At 38.2% G+C, this 25,421-nt stretch overlaps 2 protein-coding genes across 5 annotated transcripts in view; one reads left to right on the forward strand and one right to left on the reverse strand.

The window, feature by feature from the left end:
• Nucleotides 1-25,421, reverse strand: part of SH3BGRL (SH3 domain binding glutamate rich protein like) — a 170,870-nt gene that overhangs the window by 96,452 nt on the left and 48,997 nt on the right. The window lies entirely within an intron of this gene.
• Nucleotides 1-25,421, forward strand: part of BRWD3 (bromodomain and WD repeat domain containing 3) — a 54,149-nt gene that overhangs the window by 19,737 nt on the left and 8,991 nt on the right. For 3 of the 4 annotated variants that reach the window (XM_061361920.1, XM_061361917.1, XM_061361918.1), the window contains 25 exons: nucleotides 1,005-1,226; nucleotides 3,150-3,250; nucleotides 3,909-3,979; nucleotides 5,106-5,206; nucleotides 7,312-7,352; nucleotides 9,531-9,635; nucleotides 10,537-10,690; nucleotides 11,158-11,292; nucleotides 12,124-12,252; nucleotides 12,658-12,883; nucleotides 13,587-13,757; nucleotides 15,576-15,759; nucleotides 16,276-16,369; nucleotides 17,160-17,309; nucleotides 18,115-18,191; nucleotides 19,166-19,343; nucleotides 19,733-19,849; nucleotides 20,297-20,404; nucleotides 21,860-21,984; nucleotides 22,216-22,298; nucleotides 22,893-23,004; nucleotides 23,365-23,426; nucleotides 23,513-23,668; nucleotides 24,363-24,483; nucleotides 25,223-25,348. In XM_061361920.1, coding sequence (XP_061217904.1) covers nucleotides 1,005-1,226; nucleotides 3,150-3,250; nucleotides 3,909-3,979; nucleotides 5,106-5,206; nucleotides 7,312-7,352; nucleotides 9,531-9,635; nucleotides 10,537-10,690; nucleotides 11,158-11,292; nucleotides 12,124-12,252; nucleotides 12,658-12,883; nucleotides 13,587-13,757; nucleotides 15,576-15,759; nucleotides 16,276-16,369; nucleotides 17,160-17,309; nucleotides 18,115-18,191; nucleotides 19,166-19,343; nucleotides 19,733-19,849; nucleotides 20,297-20,404; nucleotides 21,860-21,984; nucleotides 22,216-22,298; nucleotides 22,893-23,004; nucleotides 23,365-23,426; nucleotides 23,513-23,668; nucleotides 24,363-24,483; nucleotides 25,223-25,348 — 3,149 coding nt within the window. Of the gene's footprint in view, nucleotides 1-1,004; nucleotides 1,227-3,149; nucleotides 3,251-3,908; nucleotides 3,980-5,105; nucleotides 5,207-7,311; nucleotides 7,353-9,530; nucleotides 9,636-10,536; nucleotides 10,691-11,157; nucleotides 11,293-12,123; nucleotides 12,253-12,657; nucleotides 12,884-13,586; nucleotides 13,758-15,575; nucleotides 15,760-16,275; nucleotides 16,370-17,159; nucleotides 17,310-18,114; nucleotides 18,192-19,165; nucleotides 19,344-19,732; nucleotides 19,850-20,296; nucleotides 20,405-21,859; nucleotides 21,985-22,215; nucleotides 22,299-22,892; nucleotides 23,005-23,364; nucleotides 23,427-23,512; nucleotides 23,669-24,362; nucleotides 24,484-25,222; nucleotides 25,349-25,421 lie in introns of those variants that run through there. The other variant, XR_009726738.1, reaches the window with a different exon arrangement.

The raw sequence follows: 25,421 nt of genomic DNA on the forward strand, positions 1-25,421 counted from the left end.
ATTGGTCAAATAGAGATATTGTTATGATAATTACTCTGGGTCATAGCAAGGGCCTTTCTGGTTTTGTTTATGCCATAAAGAAATGTTTCTCATCTGCAGTTATATGGAGAACTGAAAGTGATTTGTGTTCAAATTTAGCTGCAGTTAATAAAATGTAATTGAAAGTCAAATGATTTATAGTTTTATTGTGCTATGTTTCAGAATACGCAGTAGCAATGCTAGCAACTAATTTTGGTATTCTTTGTAGTATCTGAATAGTGGAAAGGGCTGTGAACTGTCTAAAAATTCCTGACTATACTTGCATTGACTATGAAATTACGTAGCTGCTACTGTAGGTGACAGTATTCTACAGTGATTGTGTTGGATGTGCTTTTGAATTGTGTCCTGTCCTGAACTGAAACCTCACTGATGTATTTTCGTTGCATATGATGGTGCATGCTTTCTCTCTTTGAGTGGTTAAACTTTCTCCTGTTAACAGAGGTTGAACCTCAGGGTACAGCTGCCCTACAGTTCTAGGAGCATGACAGAGGCTCTGAGAACCCTCAGATACTCAAGTGCTCTTCTTCCTTAAAGCTTGAATCTTCTGATCACTTCAATTTTACTACTGGCTTGGTCCGGCTCACACAGATAAATGTTTTAGTAGTGTGTAATGAAGCATTTTATCTTCTTATATTTACCTTGATTATTACTGAATGGTACTGTGAGGAGTTGCATTAGCAGTGGTAATTTTATCTTAGTATGAAACATAAAGTAGAAGCCACTGTCTTATAAACATCTAAATCCTTGACTCAATAAGACGATCCCCAGACTCCAATAGTTGTGCCCCTGTTGAATCCCATTGATGTTCTTCTGACAGGTTCATGGTACAACGGTGTTCTTAAATACTTGCTCATCTGCAGCTGTCTTGGTTTCACTAGAACAACAGTGTACCTGTGCATTGTGATGTACACATAACACATGTATATTATTTGACATAATCTTTGGAAATGTTTGTGTGGCATTAGGGGTCAGATGATTGTTTGGTCAAAATCTGGGCTACAGATGATGGGCGCCTGCTCTCAACATTGCGAGGACACTCGGCTGAAATCTCTGACATGGCTGTTAACTACGAGAACACGCTGCTTGCTGCAGGCAGTTGTGATAAAGTAGTCCGAGTATGGTGTCTTCGAACCTGTGCCCCAGTCGCAGTGCTGCTGGGCCATTCGGCTTCCATTACTTCCATACAGGTAAGGAATGACGTTATTTTTTCCTAAATCCTTGAATTGAAGTGGTAATAAGAGATGTGCATTAGCAGTTGGGTGTAAAACTTACCTTTTCATCTCTGTCTGGCAGTATAGATTTGCCTCAGCTTGAGGGTGTTGTTTCTTGGCAAGCTTACTCCTGTGCAGTGGCCAGCTGCTGACTGGAGAAGAGAAGGCTCTGGGGAGATCTTATAGCAGCCTTGCAGTATCTAAAGGGCCTAACAAGGAATCCAGAGGAGAGGTTTTTACAAGGGAATGTCGTGATAAGGGGAAATGGCTTTAAAATGACAGATAAGATGTGAGGAAGAAACTGCTCCCTGTGAGGGTGGAGGGACACTGGTACCAGTTGCCCAGAGAAGCTGTGGCTGCCCCATCCCTGACAGTGTTCAAGGCCAGGTTGGACGGGGCTTGGAGAAACCTGCTCTAGTGGAAGGTGTCCCTGCCCATGGCAGGGCATTGGAACTGGATGTTCTTAAGGTCCTTTCCAACCCCAACCAGTTTATGATTCTATCTGCCTTTAACTGTGTGGTCCCATTGATGCTTCCTTAGATGTAGCAAATACATGGTCTCAACCAGCTGAGCCGGAGAGGTATGCCTGGCATCTTTGATGGCAGTCCTTGCACAGCAACTGCCTGAACGGTTCACAGAGAACACTTGTTTGTCTGAAGAATGCTCTCAGCTAAAAGTCCATACTCCACATTTGTTATTTGCTCGTTGTTTTAGCATCTGCTTATGGAGCTGTTCTGGATGTTGAAGCAGACAGAGACACTGCAGCAGCCACAGTCAGGGTTTGCAGGGAATTGGTGCTTGTGCCCATGGGGTTGCAGTTCTGTGGCAAGTGTCCAGTGAGTAACAGTGGAGTACGAAAAAGAAGATAGCACTTCAGTGGTGGCACAGTCAATAACGGCTAGGAATTTGCAGTTTATTAAACAAATTATTATTAAATAAATTTTATTATTATTATTAAACAAATGAAACATAACCACCAAACAGAAACCTCCAACAAAACAGCATTCCAGGATAAACAAGACAATCCCTGCAATCTGTCAGGTTATGCACGGAGAGGGGATGTGTACCTCAGAATCCCTCTCTTTGGAGCCCTGCTGCTTTTGATTCATCACAATCTTCTCTATCTTGCCAGTAGTCCCTGGGAGTATCATTTCTACCCCTGTTGCCTACACTTCCAATATTGTCTGATTTCAGCTGTGTTGCAAGTTACTTTAAGGTGATTGTTTTGGAGACATTTTTTACAACCTGGTTTGGGGGTTTGTATATTATTTGTTTACATACCCTTACGTTCCTCACAAGCTTCTTGTGAAACTCTGGTGATTTAGAAAATAATCAGTCATGGTTTTTTTGAGGAAACAGTGCTTGATTCCTTTATCAAATTCCAAGTACCCAGAGAATTAAAGGTATTACTGCAGCTATGAAATTAAAGAGAGAGACTTCAGAATGAAAAGCTTTCCCACTCTTTAGAGAGGCAGAGGGAGAGGTTCGGGAAGAAGGAGGGAGTGGGAGTCCTATTGTGCTGTTGTTCCCTGCTGAGCTTGGATGCAGGAATCATTTCTGTCTTTGTTACCATGTTTGATCCAGTTCTATCCTAGAAAGAATTATTTCTTCATCTTGTTGCCTCATTAAAAGGGCTTAGGCTTGTTTCGTTTCTCCAGTTTTCTTCTGTGTGATAGAAATAAAGGCTTGCTAGTCAAAATGTGGGTGCTTTCCAGTGTTTCAACTTTATTTTTATGGAAGTTCAGATTCAGTTCTTATCCCTCGTACTGCTGTCTGTACTCCTGGGGAGAAAGCCAGTATGTTCATGAAAAAGATTCTTGTCAATGTCCGTTCACAAGATTCTAACATGTAAGGGGAGAAAGAAATTAGCTGCTTTAACTGTTACAACTTTATTTTTAGTTCTCTCCAGCAAGGAAGGGAACAACACGATACCTCACTTCTACTGGTGCTGACGGAACAATCTGTTTCTGGCAGTGGCATGCTAACACCATGAAATTTAAGTAAGCCTGTTTAGATAATTGTTCTACATAGAGGATGAATTTATTCTGAGTTTTAGCGTGGAGAGGGATGCTGAAGTATTACATAAGGGCACATTCTTTCTCAATAAACAATTTTTTGGGGGTATGTGTAGGTCATATGGTTGTAATACCATATGGCATTACAACCCGGGGGGAGGCAGAGATCAGGGCTGCTGTTTCTGGGCTTTGTGCTTTGCAAGCCAGTGTTTGGAAGAATCTTCAGTGTTTACATTTATGACTAAATCCTTGTCCAAAACGTATAGATAGAAGAATTAATTTGCTTTTACTCAGAAGATGATGTGTATGTAGATGGCATCAGACCTGTAATTAATAAGGAGTAAATGCTATTAGAGTAATAGTTTCCCAGGTTCTGTTTTAAGTAGAGTTGAATTGGTGGGCATCATGATAAATAAGTTAAACTGTCTTTTCAATTTAGAAAATGATGGGTTTCCTCATCAACTAATGAAGAAAATTACTAGAATGAAAGATAAGTTCTATCCAACTTAGGCAAGAATTCTGAAATAAAGAAGTTTAGGATGAGCCTGTTGACCTTAACCTGCAGAGCTGTAGTGCACTGTTCTTGTTGTATGGCATTGGAGTCAAGTAATGAAAAGTAAAAATGTTGTGTTGTTGCATATAGGGATCGTCCTGTGAAATTTGCAGAGAGGTCCAGGCCTGGGGTTCAGATATCTTGTTCATCTTTCAGCTCCGGTATGTATGCATTGTAAGGTACCTGAAAGTATTGTATGAGCAATAATTCCTTTGGTGACAGGACTGTTACTTGTTTTTAAATACCAATGGTATTAAACCCTTTTTGAGTTAACATAGTACTGTTGAATTGTGATTGTTAGAAATTTTCCATGCTAAGCACCTGCCTCAAGCTGCCTTTTATTTTTTCTATAATTTAAGCTGAAATATCTTGACCAGTTCCAAGGAAGATTTCTTTCAGTCTGTTGTTTTTCACATCAGAGGTTCCTCCTTGTACCATCCTTTGAAGGTTTTATCTTAAAGAGGTTTTGAGTAAAAAGTCCTTGAAATCTGGCAGACAGGTGTCCTCTGCTTAAAGGTTAAACTTTTGCTAATCTTCTGAATTTGGCTAAGTTCTAGGAGGATTAATTCAATGTGTTTGAAAATACCAACTTAACAGGCATCCTTTGTTGCAGCTTTGAATTCCCAAGAATAGTGATTCTTACAAACAAACCTAGGTAATTTCTCATTAATTTTTTGCTTTCTGGAATTGAGAGCCATTCAGAGCCCCTTGAACCTTGCCCATGTTCCTTTGTTAAAACCAGAAATCCTGAAATAACTGGAACTATTTCAGTGCAATAAACTACGCAGTAGTGCCCTTTTGTGGAATACTGTAGATAGAACAGACATTACAAGAAAATAGTTTGATTGCTGACTCCCAATTCAGCAATAATTTCTCTGAAGTGGGTCAAGTAGATATTGAAGATGCACTTAAATACTTTCTTTGATATTTACCATTGAGCACATGAAACTATTCCCCATCTAATTTTCCACATAAGCTAATGGAGAGAGCTGTGTTAATTTCTGAGGGAAACCAGAATAGTTTGTGTGATGAATGCTGCAACTTGCAATATTCTCTTCCTTTGGTCAGAAAGGTTTGTAGCTGGAAAAGGTTGTAGTTACTCTAAAGATGGTATAGTCTGGGAAAATACAGATCAAAGTAGAAGTTACCAGAGTTAACTTCTTTGTTCAGGATGTATGTTTTAATTCTGGTTAAACTGTATTTTGCTGCTTTGATTGTAAAGCAGTAATTAAAATAAGTTGTTCCTTGGATAGCTTTTCTTCTCACAGAAAACCCTTTCTTTCTTAGGTGGCATGTTCATTGCAACAGGCAGTACTGACCACGTGATAAGAATTTATTATTTGGGCTCAGAATCACCAGAGAAAATGGCCGAGTTAGAATCTCATACGGTAAGAGACAAATCAGAAAGCAAATCTTCTTTTACCCCCTGCTTTACCTTATTGCAGGAACTTGGGTTTTATACATCCTGTTCGACTTATTTTTTGTCTGTAGAATTTTGTTGCCTCTCAGTTACCTGGAAATTTGTGCTATGTTTGTTTTTAAATTCCTCTAAGGCAGGAGGTGTGTGCAGAATATTCTTTATGTATTTCATTCCCCCAGGGAAACCGAGGGACTAGGTGATTTTCCCATATTCTTGAAGAAAGTCTGTGTTGGAATGAGGAATTGATGCAACTTTCATGCACATTTTTTCCTGTTAAATTTACTGTTGTTGTATAATCATAGAACAGTTAGGGTTGGAAAGGACCTTAAGATCATCAAGTTCCAACCCCCCTGCCATGGGCAGGGACACCTCGCACTAAACCGTATCACCCAAGGCCTTGTCCAACCTGGCCTTGAACACTGCCAGGGATGGAGCGTTCACAGCCTCCCTGGGCAACCTATTCCAGGGCCTCACCACCCTAACAGTAAAGAACTTCTTCCTTATATCCAATCTAAACTTCCCCTGTTTAAGTTTTAACCCATTACCCCTTGCCCTATCACTACAGTTCCTAATGAAGAGTCCCTCCCCAGCATCCCTATAGACCCCCTTCAGATACTGGAAGCCTATTCTGAGGTCTCCATGCAGCCTTCTCTTCTCCAGGCTGAACAACCCCAACTTGTGAGCACAAATCCACATAACAAGAAAAACAAAGTAATCCTAGTTTTAGAGTGTGCTGTCAAACTTTGAACCATGGTGGTAATTTCATTTAGAAAATAAAGCAAGCTTAAAACACCCTTTCTCAGGTAATGTAGAAGGGTTCTTGTAAAATATCAAACTATTATAAATACCTGTGTCATGACTTTCAGTGTTAGTTTTCAAGTTTGAGTTTTGAGGTTTTAATAAAACCATTGAATGTCTCTGTTTTAATGAAACTCCATAAAGAAGCATCACTAAACCAGCATCAAATCTTACTTTGTTTCTTAGTTGTTAATGAGAGCAGGTGATGATTGCATTATTATGTGCATGGTAAACAATATATCAGAAAGGGAAGCTTATAGCAACATTGATAGGGCTGTCACTTGTGAGAATTTTGGAGCATTTATCTTTGAAAATTAATAGCCCAGCTGCCCACTTTAACAATATTTTATGGATTAAGGCTGAGGTCTAAATTGATTCACTGAACTTCAGTGGGAGTTATAGATCTCACATGTAAGTCTCAGAGCTCCAAGCCAACAAATCTAACAAGTATTTTGCTCAGGAAAGAAAAAACGTTTTCTGCATTCAGCAGTTCACATTTGGAAGAAACTGCAATTCCTTTAATTTTTTTCAAATCTACCTTCTTAATACCACAGTCTGCTGTCTGACGTCAGTGGGAGTGGGAGATAGCAAGTGCATCTAGCCAAAACAAGTATTGAGCAAAATAAAAGAAGACAAAACCATGTCTAAGCCATAACATTTGTTCCTTTTATTTCCATTTAAACATGGAAATAAAGCCAAGGTTTGCATTTTTCTGATTAAATATTTTGATGTGCTTTAATGTTAGGTCTAACATAATGTAGGCTGTGATCATTTGTTTGGTTAAGTCACTCTTTCTCCATTTTGTTGAGTGCTGTATCTAATAGGTACCTTGTGGGCTCCTGGAGTTCTTTATTCCTGCTGACTCTGTGGAGCCTAAAAGGTGCAGAGCTTACCCCAGGGTGTGTATGGTCCTGTGGCACTGTGCAGGAAGACTGTGCTCAGCCAAGAGTAGAGCTGCTGCAGCTTCTTCCTCCTGAATGTCTGAGTGTCAGGGAGACTGAGTCAGAAATCCTTTCTGTCTCTGAGATACTTCTGGAGCAACATGAAACCATCACATCTCTGAAGTTCTCTATTTCAGTGTTTAACACAATAATCTGGGGAAGGTTTAACTGCAAATATGACTTTTCCATTCTTGAATTCACAAGATATTGTGTTGTAGGCGATGCATGGGAAGATGCAATTTGCTAAATAGAAGCTCATCGTTAAGATCTGTTTGGATGAGCGTTGCAGCTTACAAAGCACTTACTACTGTTCCTCTTCCTCCCTTCTCTTTAGGACAAAGTGGTTGCAGTCCAGTTTTGTAACAATGGTGACAGGTGAGTGACTGTCCTGGGATTTTGGCATGAGAAGTATGGTATTTAATTTTCCAAATGACACTTAAGAGAAAATTTGATGCAACAGGAAGACTGCACATGGGGTCTGATTAATCTTAGACAAACTATGTAAAGTATTTTGCAAGATGTGTGTCATGTCCACAAGCTTGGGGCTGCTGTCCTCTGCTGTAACAACAACAATGTTCTGTAGCGCTGCTTCTGCTTTGTAAACAGCAAGTTGGAATTTGGATGTTGTATCCTTTCTGTGTAAGTGTCTTACTTCACAGGTAGCCTTGCTAAGTACAGAAGGGATTACTTCAGGAGTAAGAGCATGATAATAAATGTAGTTCTAAGCAGAAGTTAGAACTGTTATACATACACAGATGGTGAGCCACTTAAGTCTGCAAGGAGCTGTGGTCTGGCAAATATGTGACTTTCTAGGCGAATATTTGCATTTCCAGTTAATTAGTTTAGATGATAACAGTAATCCTTGTCGTTTATGAAGCAAACCATTTCAACCTGCAGAGCTTTCAGTTTTTAAAACTGTGGTAAGTCAGGATGCTCATGATAAAATGTATAAAGGTGCTCATAGGCATGTTTGTGTGTTGAGCTCCTGCCACACAGCTGTGTTGGAGAGTGGTGTGACAAGCTTCAGTTAGTGATCAACATCTTAATGTAAATGGGTTTATGCCAGCTTTTGCTCATATTCCTTATTTTGCTTGGCAGGAGTTTTAAGGGATGGGTGCAAGCAGGAGCCTTCCAAGCAAAATTATAACTTTGCCAGTGGAACTGCACCTGTGCTTGGAGATCTTTGTGTGTAAAATTATGTGGGAATGTACCAGTACAATTGTACTAATAGTTCCTTCCAAGCAATGTGAGAGCACAGGTCTTGGGGAGGAAATGAGGCCACATAGGTGCTGAAAATTACATGCTAGAGTGATGTTTTTTTAATGGAAAAGTAGTAGCTTCCTTAATATAAAGAAGTAAAAAAATGAAAAGAAACTTGTCTCAAGCATCTTTAAACACTTTTTCACAGTGATAAATTCAGCTCAAAGAAAGTGAAAAGGTGAAGCAATCACTTTTAAAATAAAATTTAATAGGCTTGCCTTTTACATGCAAGTTTGCGTACAAGTGGAGGATGCTTTAAAGGTGTTGGTCATTCTGTGAAAATGTGGTACTTGAGGAGCTTTTTCCATATTTTTCAACAGAAGTGATTTCTGTGACATCGATGGCCACAGCATTGTGAGGCAGTTAAATGCATTTGCTGAGTGCTTGAATTCTTTAAACAAGGAGGAGTTTAAAAATGAAAATACTTGTATTAAACTTGACAGACAGGGATATCTACTTATGTTCAATCTGGGCATTTCCCTTCTCTGTCTTCACCCTCTCCCTAAGTTAATGTATTATAATTTATGCTAGACTCTTGGCACACAGTTTCTTTTTCTTTGCTGCCACTGTGAACTGCTCAAGGGATTTGCTGATGTCATTAAAAAGGGAATGTGCAGCTCATATGAATTACGACATTGAAGTCATTCCAAGGCCATCTGCTAGCTGTAGCCAAATGTAATTAATGTTGTGGGATACAAACTCTTTTGTACCATACAATATCTGATATGAAAATTGTAACCTCGCTGTATTTTAATTACATTCTCTAGATCAGAGATGCGCAAACAATATAAAGAATAAGTGTTGAAAAAACATGAAATATGTTCTAGCTTCTGTGCTGGGGTTAATGGGTGTGCTCTTGGCTTGCCAGCCTTTTGTAGCTGTCTGTTTCCTGTAGCAGGAGTTCATGGATATTTTATGAGTTGTTAAACACGCCTGTAAGTGGGCATATAGAGAGTAAGGCAAGTATGTATACACAAATATACAGTTCCAAGTATATATACATATATATACATACCCATATATATATACTTGTGTGCATGTATGTGTGTTTGTTGCAGAAAATGTATAAGTAAGTGCTTGTACGACCTTTCCTAAGGTGAGTGGCAGTCCTCTGCCAAGCTCCTAAATATTCTTGCCACAGGATTTAGTATGCCCACACTCTTGCTGAGGATGGAAAACTCCATACTGAGTAGTGAGAAAATAAGATGCAAAGATGGGCATACAGCTGATAGACCAAAAGCAGCAGTGACTTTCCCTTAGTCGGAATTTCATTACTTTTTTTTCCCCTAATAGCTTAAGATTTGTCAGTGGAAGCAGAGATGGAACAGCAAGAATATGGCACTATCAGCAGCAAGATTGGAAGAGTGTGGTCCTGGATATGGCTACTAAAATGACAGGGTAAAACAAACTGAAACAGAACATGCTTCATAGCCACATTTACACTCGAAACAAAGTCTTCCATTATACTGAAAACTATTTACTTCTATGTTGAGTTAATTTCAGGGTTTTGTGTACTGAAAATGCCATGGCTCTATCTGTTAAAATTACACAGTTAATTAGCATCCAAAAGGAATCATTCATACATTGGTAGTTCCCTACTCCAGTGGTTGGGGAATACTTAGTAATTTACATGTGAAGTAAGAATGTCAAACAAAGTTCATCTTACAGAAAGAAGTTTTAGTAGAACCTCACTGATCATATGTTGTTAGCTAATATATATATATAATGCAGCATATTTCTGAACATTATGTTTTTCCTTAAGTTTTCAAGTTAGAGGTGAGATATGGTGATTTGATTCTCGGGTTCCATTAGGATTTTGAGTTTTTGTGATCCTTAGATGACTTCTGTAAGTGGCCTTGTAATTGAATATGCACAGTAATGAAAAGCAGAAATGGAGAAATCCATCTTTTGAAGAATGACTGGGGTTTATTTAGCAGGTTCTTGCTCATTATACAGCATACTCATATTGATGACTGATAAGAAAAATGTCTTGTATGAAAAACCTTAATAGAACTGAATAGCTTGAAAGAAAGAATGGGGGTAGGAAGGCTAATTGCTTAAAGAAGAACAGAAGAGAAACTTGTCCTTTTTAAAAAAACAGAACTCTATAGATCTTAGTGGTTCTGAGTATGTTTTGTATCCAGTTTTTACCACTGCAGAAGACATTCTTCATCCTCTGCATAAGTCAGTGGTTACACTGGGGGCAGCCATGCCCTCCCTAATTTCAAACTGAATTAACACCAACATATGTTTCTGTAGTTACTGATTCATTTCTTCTTTAAATTATTGATTTCCTTAGAAACAATGTAGCATCTGGTGAGGACAAGGTGACTAAACTGAAGGTTACTATGGTGGCTTGGGATAGATATGATGCCACTGTCATCACTGCGGTCAACAATTTCCTTCTCAAAGTGTGGAACTCATCCACAGGGCAGCTTCTTCATAGCTTATCTGTGAGTAAAATGCAAGCAGGTCATCCCAAGTGGCTATAGTTAAACTCTGAAACTGATTTGAGGCTAAGTGTGTTGTTTTATGCTTATTGGGAGAATTATGTATTATGGGGAAAGGACCTCATGACCAAAATGGTGCTAGACCCTGGTGGTTGCTGGCTAGCAAGGGAGCACTTTGAAGGCCACCATTTATGCTCAGATCAGTGGGCTGCAGCTGTCCTTACTGCTGATTTCTCCTTCCTCCCTGTCCCTCTCCATCCCAGCTGTGCTGAGCTGTAGTCTAAGCACTTATGAAGTGGGCCATGATAACAGCAAGCTGCTTTCAAGTACAGCTCTACTCTAAGATCCAGTAAATTGAGCTGTCATGGATGACTACCTGAACTGAGATGTCCTCACATCAAATACTCTGGTTTTTTGGAGCTATTACATGGACAAATATTACTTCCTTTTTCACCCTGATCTCATTGCAGGGTCACGATGATGAAGTTTTTGTTCTGGAGGCCCATCCGTTTGACCAAAGGATTGTACTGTCAGCAGGTCATGATGGAAATATTTTTGTTTGGGATATAGACAAAGGAACAAAAATTCGGAATTATTTTAACATGGTAAGAATGATCAGAGGAGGATTGTTTGTTCTGTTGTTGTTTTGGTTGGGTTTTTTCCCCAGATTTGTGTAAAACTGATCTTGAGGCAGTTTTCACTATATTCCTGTTGTGACCGGTGTTGCTACAGGATTAGGGGAAAAGTCCTACATATTAAAAGAGAACTGTACTCTTCACTAAGCAATACCAATTACCATATTGTAAGCATAACAGCAAGTCTTTCATGAGACCTGTTACATCTGGATATTATTCACATGTATAGGCATGGTATACCATGCAAAAATTTATAGTGACTCCCTAGGCAGAGCAATGAAACCCAGTAAGCCTTTGTTGTAGCACAATGCTGTGGTCTGCAAGTGGTATGGTTTGCCCTGTGCTTCATTTACCTTAAGGTGCCCCGTGCTGGGTTTAATGGTTTAGTTCCAGTGCTGGGTAAATGCAGCTGAACTGCTTCAGGAGCTGAGCTTGCCTTCTGGCATGTGGGCCTTGAAACCTCCTTGTATGAAGCCAATACATGTCTGAGGTCTTTGTTGCAGGCTTGCCCTATGTCTTCCATTAACATAAAATACAGACTTCTAGGTAGTTTTTTCAGAACATACATTAAAATTTGTACTGGAATTTTAGGATGAAGAGAAAATGCAAGGGTTTGCTGCATTGTTCAGTCTAGCTTAATAATTAAAGTGGAAGAAAATAAAGGTATGAATCAGTTTTTAGCGAGGTGAGAAACAACAGCATTAGGATTGAGCATTTGTTGGAGCACAGGTGAAATTTTTGCAAAAATGCTCTTATATGGACTGTATGATTGTGAAAGGAATGCTTTGTGCTTGTATCCAGATTGAGGGACAAGGCCATGGAGCTGTTTTTGATTGCAAGTTCTCACCAGATGGACAGCATTTTGCCTGCACAGACTCTCATGGACATCTGCTATTATTTGGTTTTGGATGCAATAAATATTATGAAAAGGTGGGTTGAATGAATTTTAGACTCTTCTGTGTCTTGACCTGATTTTGTCTTAGAAGTATTTGTGTTACAGTGTATTCCATCACGCTGCCCCTGACAAAACAGTAATTAGATCATGTAGCAGTTGCTGTTTACTTAAACCAAAAAGATGTAGACAAAATATCTAGACAGAGGAACTAAGTGTTAACTTCTATCTGCTCACCTCTGTTGGCATATTTTACTATTGAATTTTTGCATCAGGCCTTGGTAATAAAACACATTTCTGGTAGGAATCTGTTCTCTGTCATAACATTTCTTCTGCTGATACTAAATGTAGAAGTTGTGGTTTATGGGTATGGGAGCCATTCCAAAACAGCAAGACAGCTGCAAATGGCCATTGATTTATTTACTAAATTGCTTTTCTTGCAGATTCCAGATCAGATGTTCTTCCATACGGATTACCGACCACTGATCCGTGATGCAAACAACTATGTGTTGGATGAACAGACTCAACAGGCTCCGCATCTTATGCCTCCTCCATTCTTGGTGGATGTTGATGGAAATCCTCATCCCACGAGATTCCAGCGGCTCGTACCAGGGAGGGAAAATTGCAAGGATGAGCAACTTATTCCTCAGCTGGGATATGTAGCTAATGGTATGCCATATAAAACTTGTGCATAATACATGGATTGCATAGTAGTAAGCACCAGCTCACTAGGATGGTACTGTAAGGATTTGTTTGTTTCAGTTGTCTTCTGAAACTAGTGGTTTAAATTCAGTATAGAGGTAGAAGAGGGTTTAAGGTGGCTGTATGGTGTAAAGAGACTATATGGAATAAACTCCCTGGAAGCAAGACGTGGAGGCTCTGGTATTCCAAAATCTGTGAACTTCTACCAGGCATATGGCAGCATGCTTAAACAAATTGTCCCAGTAACCTCAGTATAACTGTGTATGTGAGTAAAGAAGCAGAAAGTTAAGAAAGACACAGAAAACAATACTTTTATTTAAAAAAGGGCATATTTTTTATTATTTTTTATTGTAGATACAAAGTTTTTCAAAATGCTGCTCTCCAGAAGAGATCTTCCATTATTACCTACTGAGACATATTTTTTTTCTGCTGTTTCTAGGGGTTCATGTTTATATTTTATGTGTAGTCTGTAAATTTAGGTTTTTATTGTAACTTCTCTTTTAAACTTTGCCTCCATTTACTGCATGAGAGCAGAAGGCCAGGTGGTGATCAGATGTTCTGTAAAGCAGACAAGTAATTGTGCACAGTTTTACATTTGGTTCTTTCTATGGTATTCAATAAAACAGGAATTAATCATTTTATAATCATTTGTGGCTTTGTTCTTGTCAAGGTGATGGTGAAGTAGTTGAACAAGTCATTGGGCAGCAAACTAATGACCAGGATGAGAGTATCCTTGATGGTATGATCAGAGAGCTACAGAGGGAACAAGATCTGAGACTAATTAATGAAGGAGAAACTCTTCCAAGCCCTCCACTCAATAGATCCCACTCTGTAAATGGAGGTAAGTGTCATTCTGTCACTGCCATCATTTCTTTTCCTAAAGCACAGTAATGTGCTAATCAAAAAATGTTAATGTAAGATCTGAGACTGTGTCTTTGAGGATGCTTTTCTCTCCTGTTCTTATACACATCATTAACCTGTGTGGAGCGGTTGCACATTCCTCTGATGCTAGCAGAGGAATTAAAAGTTCAGGGTGCAGCTGAGGGCACATAATGGTCTGACTGAACTGTATCTGATTACCTAGAACTATTAAACTGTAATTATTCCTGTTATAAATCTTTCCAAAAAATAAATATAAAATTCACTGTATTGTCTTGATGCTAGTTTCTGCAGAGATGATACTTTATAACTGCATGATGACAAGATAACAGCATATAATTAGAGAATGTCAATGGAATAAAATGTTGTGACAGACTAATGGCTTCCTGTTGCAGCATAAATGCTAAGGCAGAGCATCAGTGTTTATAAAATAAACATGTCTGCTCTGTCTTAGTGTTTTCTTAGAAAGCTTGAGATTATTCTCCTGGTAAGTGTTCTGCTACTGTGATTTTATTGTTAATATACAAAGTGATTAAAAATTTAAAACAAATTCAATCAGATGTGAACAGCTGACTGAGTGCAGTTGATGTAAGAGAGCAGATGCTGTAGACTTGTGCTGCAAGTCATCCTGAGGTTTTAAAAGATTTACATCTGCTAATAAATTAGTTCTAGCTTAAATAGCTGATTACATGTTTCAATTAGACTTCCTGGCAAAGCTTATTAGGATTGCTAGATTTGGAGTTGCTTGTCTTTAAATTCAAGAAAGAATAGGAAAAATATTAGTGAAAAGTACTGAAATTATGCTTTTGCTTTGGTCAAAATTGCTGTTATCCAGAAAGTGGCCTAGATGCCAGCTTCGACTCACCAGAATTCTTTTCTGCTTCTTATGATCAGTTGATGCATTGTGCAATCCCAGCTCTCAATTTTATTTGTACGTCCCTGAAATTGTGTGAAAGGGAATTTCCAGATATGAGTGGTATAGAAATTAAAGTAGCTAGTTTCTAGAACTTGATCAGTGACTTTGCTGCATGAACTTCCCATTTGGGTAAGCTGATTAGAGTATGTATAAAGTACTTGATATTTAAATGGCCAAATATTTTGATATAGGATTGCAAACCTTTTCAAATTCATGTGGTTAACCATATTAAGCATGTGGAAGTCATATTGATGCATTCCCAAATGATGAGACAGATACAAGCAATGGTGGCAGTGATTCTGGTACTATCAGTCTTTTTGTCTTGCTTTGCTACCTGAAGTGTCTGTTTTCTCCTGTGCGTGTAGAACTGTGTTGTGCTACCTGATAAAGCCTGGAGCAGGAGCAGTGCCTGTGGCTCAGTAGATAAGCATTACAAATACAGAACAAATGGAGGTACAGCAGAAACCTTAAAACTTGCAGCAGTCTTACCTCAGATGTCAACCTCATATCTTCTCATACCATAGAATTTAAGATTCGTGATTTCGGAACCTTAAAGCAGCTGACAAGACTTTGATTTGAAGGTCATTTAAGAGCCTTTAAAACATTTCTCATAGATAATAATCTTTGCTTTCCTCAGCTATCTCTAAGATATAGCAAGCCACAGTGATGTTGCAGTAGTATATACCTCTCCAGTAGTCCAAGACCAATACACAAAAATGTTAATCTGAAGCAAAAGACAAAGCCACTTAACGTAGAATAAGTGTTGTTTATTGCAAAAAACGAACCTCTGTGCAGTCCTTAAGCTTTAAATTCTAAATTTTAGTCATGGCTTATAGAAGTGAAGAAAATCTTTTTCTTCCTTAGCTCTTCGAAGTCCAGGTTTGGATGTTGCATCTCCACCAAATGTTGGTCTCCGGAGAAGTGGTCAGATCGAAGGGGTCCGTCAAATGCATCACAACGCTCCCCGCAGTCAAATGGCGACTGAGAGAGATCTCATGGCATGGAGCAGGAGAGTAGTGGTGAATGAGCTTCCTCCAGGCATCAGCAAGTAAGATCCTAAGTGAGACAGAGAAAAAAGGTTAAATTGTGTGATTTTTAGTGATTTAGTACACCTGTTATCAGGTTTAAAACATGAGTTTTTAGAAATATGTTGGCTTTTGGGGGTAGGTTGGTTGGGTTTTTTGTTTTCAAATCCATATATTAGGATTGGAGTGGTAGCTTCTGTTGGAGAGTTGAGAATAGCAATTCCTTCTCTTCACAAGTGAATCTTTCTTCAGTACTTCAAATACCACATTTTTCTGAAGCCTTATTTAACCCCCCCCCCAAGTATAAATATTTATAATACATTTAAATTTACTTCAATAATTATGCATGCTCAACTAACAAGTTTGCTTCTTTAACATGTGATTTGAGGAGTGAAGAATGTGTGGACACCTCTAGGAGGACTTGTGCACAGACTTCTAATAGCACGGGGACCAGAAGTATTTTAATGTGTATATTAATGAGATTGTCAAGTTATGTGATGATTCACTGAATAAAGAGGATGTTTCCTATGTATAATTAGGGTCCAGGAAGAATGTCGAGCTGCCAAAGGTGAAATTGAAATTAGTTTATACACTGTTGAAAAGAAGAGAAAGCCATCCCACACCTTACAGCGGGTGAGTTTAAATCACTAGAAGAGGAAACCTGGAGGTGAAGCAGTCCTGAGCACTGAGCAATAAAAGACAAACAAAAATAAAACCCAGACCAGTTTTATTCAATTATTTAGAAGATCTCTGGAGACCTCATAGCAGCCTTCCAGTATCTGAAGGGGGCCTATAGGGATGCTGGGGAGGGACTCTTCATTAGGGACTGTAGTGATAGGACAAGGGGTAATGGGTTAAAACTTAAACAGGGGAACTTTAGATTGGATATAAGGAGGAAATTCTTTCCTGTTAGGGTGGTGAGGCATTGGAATAGGTTGCCCAGGGAGGTTGTGAATGCTCCATCCCTGGCAGTGTTCAAGGCCAGGTTGGACGCGGCCTTGGGTGATAAGGTTTAGAGCGAGGTGCCCTTGCCCATGGGGGTTGGAACTGGATGATCTTAAGGTCCTTTCCAACCCTAACTGTTCTATGGTTCTATGGTTCTATGGTCTTCCTTCTGTAACTAATTTGTCTGCCTTTATACTCTAACATGCAAATAGCAGTGTTAAATATGCATAGCTTCCTTTCTAAGGACTGCTACTTTAAAAAGTACAATTGATATTGAACCAAAAAACACACCTGCACGTCCACTAAAATGAACCACAAGTGTGTAAAACATATCTTTTCAATTGTAGCTCTAGATTTTCTAGTTGTCCTTTGTAAATGGACAATCAGCTTCCAATCACCTTAATGAGACATCTTTTAACTGTGTAATTCACTATTAAATCTCTAATCTTTTTCTTTTGTTCCTTCTGTCCCATGAAAGAATGATTACCAACCAGGAAGTGGAAGGTCTTTGAGAAGAAACCAGCGCAAGCGCCAGCATGCCTACCAAACACGCTCCACCATAGAACACAGTCAACAAGGCGCAAGTCAAAATGCCTGTGCACGAGGAGAATCAGACAGCTCCTCAGAGGTCTGACACGTCAACAGTTCTTTCAATAGGTTCCCTGTTCACAAATATCGGGACTTGACAACAAATGTGCTGAGCCATTAAGGCTCCAAGTTTCTCTATGTAGGAAGAAACACTCAGGTCATTGAGTCTTTTGGGTTTGTGGTGTTACTGTAGTATGTTGATCTTGGAGACTTAAGGCCCATTTACCTAAATGCCAGCACAGTATTCAAAATGAGCTTAAAATAGGTTGGGTAATCTTGGAAACTTGAAATATTTTTCAAGTAAATTTAACTGGGTTATGTTAAACCACTTTCTATTTCGGGATTTCACACAGCACATATATTCTAGGTCATATTCATCTGCATCTGTAGACTGCTGTTGAAAGAGATTGAGTATTGATATTAATCATTGATATTGGCAAAGGAAGAGCCTAAACCATACCAGATTAAATATAACTTGTTCTCATCAAGGAAGCTAGCAAAGTAAAAAGAGACTGAACATTGTCACTTTGTAAATGCATTGAACATATGGAATAGCCATAAAGCTGATCACTTGACAGTAAACATTATTGATCAAACACATAAGTAAGAACTAATTTCATGGTTTTAGTACCATTAAAATTCACATCTCTTTCTATAGGAATTATATAAGCATACAGTATAATACTAATTAATATACAGAAAGAAATTGTAGACCTATTTAAAGCTAAATCAGTCCTTAATTAGAAATCTCTCCTTGAATGAGACAACTCACGTAACTTACTTGCAAACAAAAATGGTGCATTTTAAACATAGCCTCAAAGTGAAGCCTTTTTTTTTTCATACAGGAAGATGAGACTGTTGGCACAAGTGATGCATCTATGGATGATCCTGTGGCAGCATGGCAAAGTGAAAGCAGTTCCAGGTATCTTTACTGCTTTCTTAATTGTTAACATTAGTTTATTACATAAATTAAATAAGACAGGTCGTACTGTGATACCATAACTACAACTCAGCACAGATTTGTTATACTGACCCTAAATAAAGTGTTTAGTACACTTTGGTAGTTTAAAATGGTAACCAACAAAATTTGTGGTCTGTGAACAGACAAATAATTTTATCTATTTTGAGTGAGTAAGTAATTGCGGAAGGTTTAATAACAGTATTTAAACAGAAAACCAGTCTGAAAACTTCCTAATTTGAAGACTTCTTTTTTTCAATTCTTTATGAAACATTTTATAATGTGTTTTTTTGTTTTGTGAGGTTTTTTTCAGTCATAAACAGTCTTGAAAGACCATTTGTAAGAAAATATTGTCTTTAATTAAGAACTGCTTGGAAAAAACAATGCTAGTTTGACAATAGAAATTCTGGCAGAAGTGCATACATATCTTCTACTCATACTTCAGTATTTCCTATTTTTCCTGTTGTCAGTATGTATTTGTGCACAGTTTCTGTAGTCTCTTTGTTTTCTTAATGCTATGCTTTTATGGCTAGAATGGCTATGAGCTAATATAAATACTGCGCATGTTATTTGAATATTAAAGAAATCAGAATTATATATTTTTAGACGTGCTCTAGTTTTTTTACATTTTTCATGCATTTTGTGCAGTCTGTTCTCATGAAGTCAATCTATGAACCAGTGAGATAATTAGTATGAAAATAGGTATCAGCCATAACTGTAGTTTTACCATGAGTTTGCAATAGATGAAATAATTTGATGATATACACAATTAGAGGGCACTTTTGTTTCCTTTAAATTCACCTGAGAATGAAATTTTGTGCCAATCCTGACATCTGTTCCACACAACCAGCAGAGCAGGTTGAATGTTTGGACTTTTCACTCTATTGAGTGAAAACTGAAGTGCTGTTTTCTTGCTTACAACTTTTTATTATCTACAGTGATTCATCAAGTGAGTATTCTGACTGGACAGCAGATGCTGGAATTAATCTCCAGCCTCCAAAGAGACAGACCAGGCAGGCAGCTCGGAAAATCTGTAGTAGTTCTGAAGATGAAAATATGAAGGGAACAAAAGAACTGGAGCCAAAACGAAGGAAACTTAAACAGCCTAGAAAAAAGGTCAGCATTTTTAACGTTTTAGCGTCTTTTTTTTTTTTTTCACTTTATGAATTTATGCTTTTCACTACAGTTAGATTTACTCCAAGGTGGTTTTGTAGTAAACAATGCATCTGTATTGCATCTACATTGTCATCCTTTTAAAGAAGACGTTTAGAATGTTTCTAAAGAAATATAATGTCTTTATGGATGGGTGTTTTAACTTTCTATTATATTTCTAACAAACATGGCTTATTCCCTACTATTTAATTAAGGTTTTTGGAAGTTTGAAATTGCAGTATTTGCTTTACCTTATGCCTAGTTCTCTTTGATAACTACTGTATGATCAATTTTTGTATGTTCTGCCATATTAAATAAAACTTGCATTCTAAATTTAATGCAATATATTTAAGAAACCAAGTGGACTGCTTTCGATGGAAGGTGAACCCAGTGAAGAATGGCTTGCCCCCCAGTGGATCCTGGATACTATACCCCGCCGCTCACCTTTTGTCCCACAAATGGGAGATGAGGTACTGACTGTAGCAATTCTAAGTACCCTAACTAGGCTGATGATCTCTTTTTGATCAGGACTGTTATACCTCGTAATAATTTCAGTGAGTCATGCTCTAGATAGGCTGAAATATGATAACTTTATTTTATTCTCAAGCAGCCAATTGTTTACAGATATCAGTCCTGTTCTCTTTTTGTGCATGTGTAACTTGCGAGTAGCAGGAAGAGCTGATTGTGTCTTCAGACAAACCTGCACACTTCTTAGTGATACCGAGTCAGAAAACACGTAGCAGGGTGCCACTGATGGTACTGATATTTTTAAGGAGGAGCATGCTTTAGAATGAAATAAAGTGTGCAGCATGTTCTGTAAGGGCTGATGCCTGATGTCTTCATAGAAATTTTAGAATAAACAGGAAAAGGACTATCAGTAAACTAATATTATTTCTTTTTTTTATTTTTGTTTTAAGATCATATACTTCAGGCAAGGCCATGAAGCTTATGTGCGGGCAGTAAGGAAAGCAAAAATTTACAGTATTAACATGCAAAAACAACCATGGAACAAAATGGAACTCAGGGTAAGTTTAAGCAAATACTTCAAAGAGCTGAATGTGTCTGTAATGTTAAGTAGACACTAAAAACCTGCATTAGTTTGAAATGTTAATATAAATTTAAAATTGTAAATCTTAAAGTGACTGTTTCTTTAGACAAAGCCTTTACATCTGTTCAATTCCTAATAGTAGGAAGCCAGAAGGATGTTAAAGAATGTGGAAGTTTATCTAGTGTGGCATTCTTGCTTGATAGATAAAAAAGCAGAATATTAAATAAAAATTAAAATTCAGAGTGAGAGTAGTTAAGCACTAGAACAGGATGCCCAGAGAGAAATGGAATCTCCATCCTTGAGGTCTTCTCAAAGCTTGAGAGGGAAACCTCTGTGTGGCTTGATCTAACCTAGCTGTTAGATCCTGCCACATGCAGGATTTTGGACTTGATGGCTCTCAGGGGTCACTTTCAACCCAAATTATTTTATGACTCTCTTGGTTTTTTTTAATTCATTCATTTAGAACCCACCACTCAAAAGCTGTTTATAGTTTTAGCAGCACTCCACAATGACCTGAACATCTAGGTTCTATTTAGTGTTTTTAATGCTGTATTAAGAAGACATGTGGTGTAAAGACCCAAATGTATGCACAATCTCTACTAAACAGTGGGTCTAGCTAAACATATAATAGCATATCTTCTTAAATTCCTGGAAGACAATATCTTACAACATATTTTTACAAAAAAGTGTTATGGATTGCTTGGGTGAATACTAAGTTTACATAATTATGTTGATTTTTCTCATCCTTTTGCTTTAAACCACTGAGTCCCTTAATACTTAATCCACAGTGTTGATGTATGTTTCCTGCTTTACTCAGATTTCATACCAAGAGAAGAGCACATAGATGTGCTCATTTTCATACATGTATATGGCAGTGGTTCTATTAATGAAAATAATTGCTTTACTGAAAAAATATCCACTTACTAGTCCTAGGTATTCAGTGATTCCAGCTGCAAGCTTCAAAGGCATCATCAGGAAAAGGAGATAGCATTTCACTTAGGGTAGAGACCTTACCACCCACTGATGTTTGACAGGATGAGAACACAAAGGCTATTGTTGAATTTCCACCTTAAGAGGAAGCATTTCTTTTTACTTCCCCTGTAAATTGCTATGTGAGGGTGAGAAGCCCTGGGCTGGCCAGGCATAAGCAGAGTCGGTGTGTTGCTTAGCACTTTATTACAAAAGTTATATAGTTTGTGGGTATCCTGTTCATAAATTCACAACGGAAATGAGCACCATATATCTTTTTCATTCATCTTTTTAAGATGCCTGTCATTGATTTTTACTATTTGAAAGACTTTTACGGGTGAAATTACCTAGGCTGTCAAGTGGAAACATATTTGGTTTTTATTAATATGTTTGGTACTTTAACATGGATGGTTTTGTTGTTATCAAGTTAAAGTAATACTGTTCCATGCTTATTGATAAACAGGAACAAGAATTTGTGAAGACTGTAGGAATTAAATATGAAGTTGGGCCTCCTACACTCTGCTGCTTGAAGCTTGCATTCCTAGATCCAATCACAGGCAAGATGACAGGAGAATCATTTTCCATAAAGTAAGGAACTGAAATGCTGATGACATTCTTCAGGAGATTTTCTTGCTGTTTAGAAGCTTCCCCCTACCCTCCTTTCTTTTTTACTCTTGCAAAGCATGATGGTGGCTTTAATTAGTTATTCTGGCAAACCTGAAAACAGAATGCATGAAATTTTGTGTTGGAGACTGTATTGTACATGTGGAACTGTGTTTATGGGTTATAGAAGCAATTGTTTTTGTCTATTTCATGAAGGTACCATGATATGCCAGATGTTATTGACTTCCTTGTGCTGCATCAGTTTTATAATGAAGCCAAAGAAAGGAACTGGCAAATAGGTGACTATTTTTTAATGCTTCCGTATGTTTTGCAACATTTCTGTAGCTGTTTAGTAGGATACAGCATCTCTATTTTGCGATGTAAAGGGGTTTTGATAAATAGGAACAAGAATTTGTGAAGACTGTAGGAATTAAATACAAAGGTGGGCCACCTACACTCTGCTGCTTGGTGCTTGCATTCCTAGATCCAGTCACAGGCAAGATGACAGGAGAATCATTTTCCATGAAGTAAGGAACTGAAATGCTGATGACATTCTTCAAGAGATTTACTGCACATGCTATTATAGCAATCGTTGGAAACTTTATTTGATGTTTGCTGCAATTCCTGTAGCAGATAAAAAAGAAGAGAAATGAGGGAAACTGTTGCAAGCAGAACAATCTGCTGTTATATTGTGATTTGAGGCACAGAGGCAGCTGTGACTATTTACTAGAGATGTGAAGGTCCTCCCGTTCGGGGAAGGGCTTGATTCCTGTAGTGTAAAATGCAAAAACTGAAGTTGTCCATTTATAAAAGATAAAGTAGATTCTCTAAAAAGAAGTATTTAACAATTATTTATGTTGCTCTTTTGCTGCATGCAATCTTTTTCCTCATAGGGGATAGATTTCGCAGTATAATAGATGATGCTTGGTGGTTTGGAACTGTGGAGAGTCAGCAGCCTTTCCAGGCAGAATATCCAGATAGTTCCTTCCAGTGCTACTGTGTTCAGTAAGTACTTCCATAGCTGTAATGTATCACACATATTTACATGCTCTGGGTCTCCTAGGCATTTACATGCGACTTAAATGTCTACCTCCAGAAGTAGGATCCTTTTTTTTCCATTTAAATACATGAACAGCCACTTTATTTACTTAATAACTGACTTACTCATAAAACAAAGCTTTTCATGTGAGCAGCTGTGCAGTGAACATGTAGGAGATACAAGAGAAAAGTAAGGAGTTGGAACATAGCTAGTGTTGCATCTTGTTTCTAATAGGCATGACCTTCTTGTTTTAAGTCTGACAGAGAGAAGGTGTATCATTATATTCGGCTCTAACTATTCGGCATTTGAACGTATTTTTTTAATAGCTGGGACAACAATGAAAGAGAGAGGATGAGTCCATGGGACATGGAACCAATTCCAGAAGGAAGTAAGTGTGTGTTGAATTCATGTCCTTATGCAAAGTAAATAATTTTTGCCACTGCTGGTACTTATTGTTGTTGAATTCCTCTTCAGCTGCATATCCAGAGGAGGTTGGTGCTGGAGTTCCTGTGACTCCAGATGAGCTGACAGCTCTTCTCTACAAACCCCAGGAAGGAGAATGGGGGGCCCATTCCAGAGATGAAGAATGTGAACGAGTAATCCAGGGGATTGAGCAACTTCTTTCCCTTGGTATGTCTGGAGAGAAAAGGGGGAAGGATTAAGAATACCGTTGTGGTGGCACATGCCTGGAGAGTAGATAAGATAGAGTGCTGGGAGTTGGTGTAGAATATTTTAAATGTGTTCAACTAAATCACTGGAAGAGAGCCTTTAAAATTTACTATGATGTCTTTTTCAGTTATGCTCCCTTTTTTGGGGGCTTGAGCTGCTTCCTTTCAAGTTCATGGGGGTTCTTAGTGGGTCCTATGTGAATATAAAAAAGCAAAACATTGAATTAAACCCCTCAAAAAAACAACCAACAAATCCTCACCAAGCATCCTCACCAGCAAATACATTGTAACTGGCTTGTAGCTGTTTAATAGCAGATTATGATTTAAATTCTTTCCTGTATTTATACCTGTCTATATTCTTAGTTTATGTTGCTTGTAATATTCCCGTAGCAAGAGCATATGCCAGGTTGCTTTTTAGCAATCCGGGTGCAAATTTCAGACGTGATACTTAAACAAAAAATGCTTTTTCAAGAGTAGTTAACAGATGGTACAAGAGGAAGAATCCCACCCTTTGGGTAATGGCGTAGCCAGCTGTAGGTCCGTATTGCTTTTGCTGAAAGAAAACCGAGAAACCATTATAAGGAATCTAGTTATCTTAAATCTTCCTTTTGTTTTCTTCTGAGGCATCTAAATTATTTTGATCTTTTGTCTTTCAGACATTTCTAATCCCTTTGCTGTTCCAGTGGACCTTAGTGCCTATCCCATGTATTGCACTGTTGTTGCTTATCCAACTGACCTCACCACAATCAGGAGGAGACTTGAAAACAGGTTTTATAGGTTAGCTGGATTTTTATTTTGTTTGTAATCTACTTTGGCTACAGCCCCATTGAGGACAATATGTTTAGCTGAATACCATGTAATGCCATGCCATTTCTGCAATATATTTCTTTGGTAAGCCAACAGCATCAGGTTCTATTTGACCTTGGGCAAAGTAAGTCTTCCTGAATAATAATTCCTTTTGGCCACATTGCTAAGGCAGAAGCTGGTTTATCTGAATCTGAAGTGTCTTTTTTGTGAGCCTTACTCCCTGGATGCCTTGCAGGCAGAGCATATTTACTTTGTTGCTATCTCTACTGCCTTTGAAGTAGATGCTTTGCCTTGTATTTCACTTGCCAGCAGTGAGCTAAATAGTGCTGTAAACTGGAAATCTCAGTTTTTCCAGTTAAGTTGAGGATAGATAATGTTCTGCTCTTTTTTTTTTTTCCTTTTCCTTCTGAGTACCACTTTACCTCTAAGGCTTCCTCTAAGTGGGAGCAGCCAGCAGTCTTCTTCAGTAGTTTTGTTTCCTCTTATTCCATTCATTGCTGATTTGAAGAGGGACATTTTTTTCCACAAAGCTATTGCAGCCTGGCACATTGGAACTGTCAACAGTATGTGAACAGAAACTACTTTCCTTGGTGTCTAGCAACCTGTTTCTGCTGGACCTTAAATACCTGATTCCATTTTTTAATGAGGAATCCTACTGAATTCAGAGTGAAAAATGTGCACCTTTCCATCTCTTTTGTGGTTTTTTTAGGAGAATCTCTGCCCTGATGTGGGAGGTACGATACATAGAACATAATGCCAGGACCTTCAATGAGCCAGACAGTCCTATAGTCAAAGCAGCCAAAATTGTAACAGATGTCTTACTTCACTTCATCGGGTAGGTCTGGTTTTTGCTTTACAGACCTGGTGTCTTGAGTTTCTGAGATACCTGTTCATGCATTTTGGCTTTT

This window comes from Neopsephotus bourkii, unplaced genomic scaffold (genome assembly GCF_033783945.1).
Source record: "Neopsephotus bourkii isolate Nb327-2 ecotype Australia unplaced genomic scaffold, CSIRO-AGI_Nbou_v1 NB_1067, whole genome shotgun sequence".
Classification (NCBI taxonomy): domain Eukaryota; kingdom Metazoa; phylum Chordata; class Aves; order Psittaciformes; family Psittacidae; genus Neopsephotus; species Neopsephotus bourkii.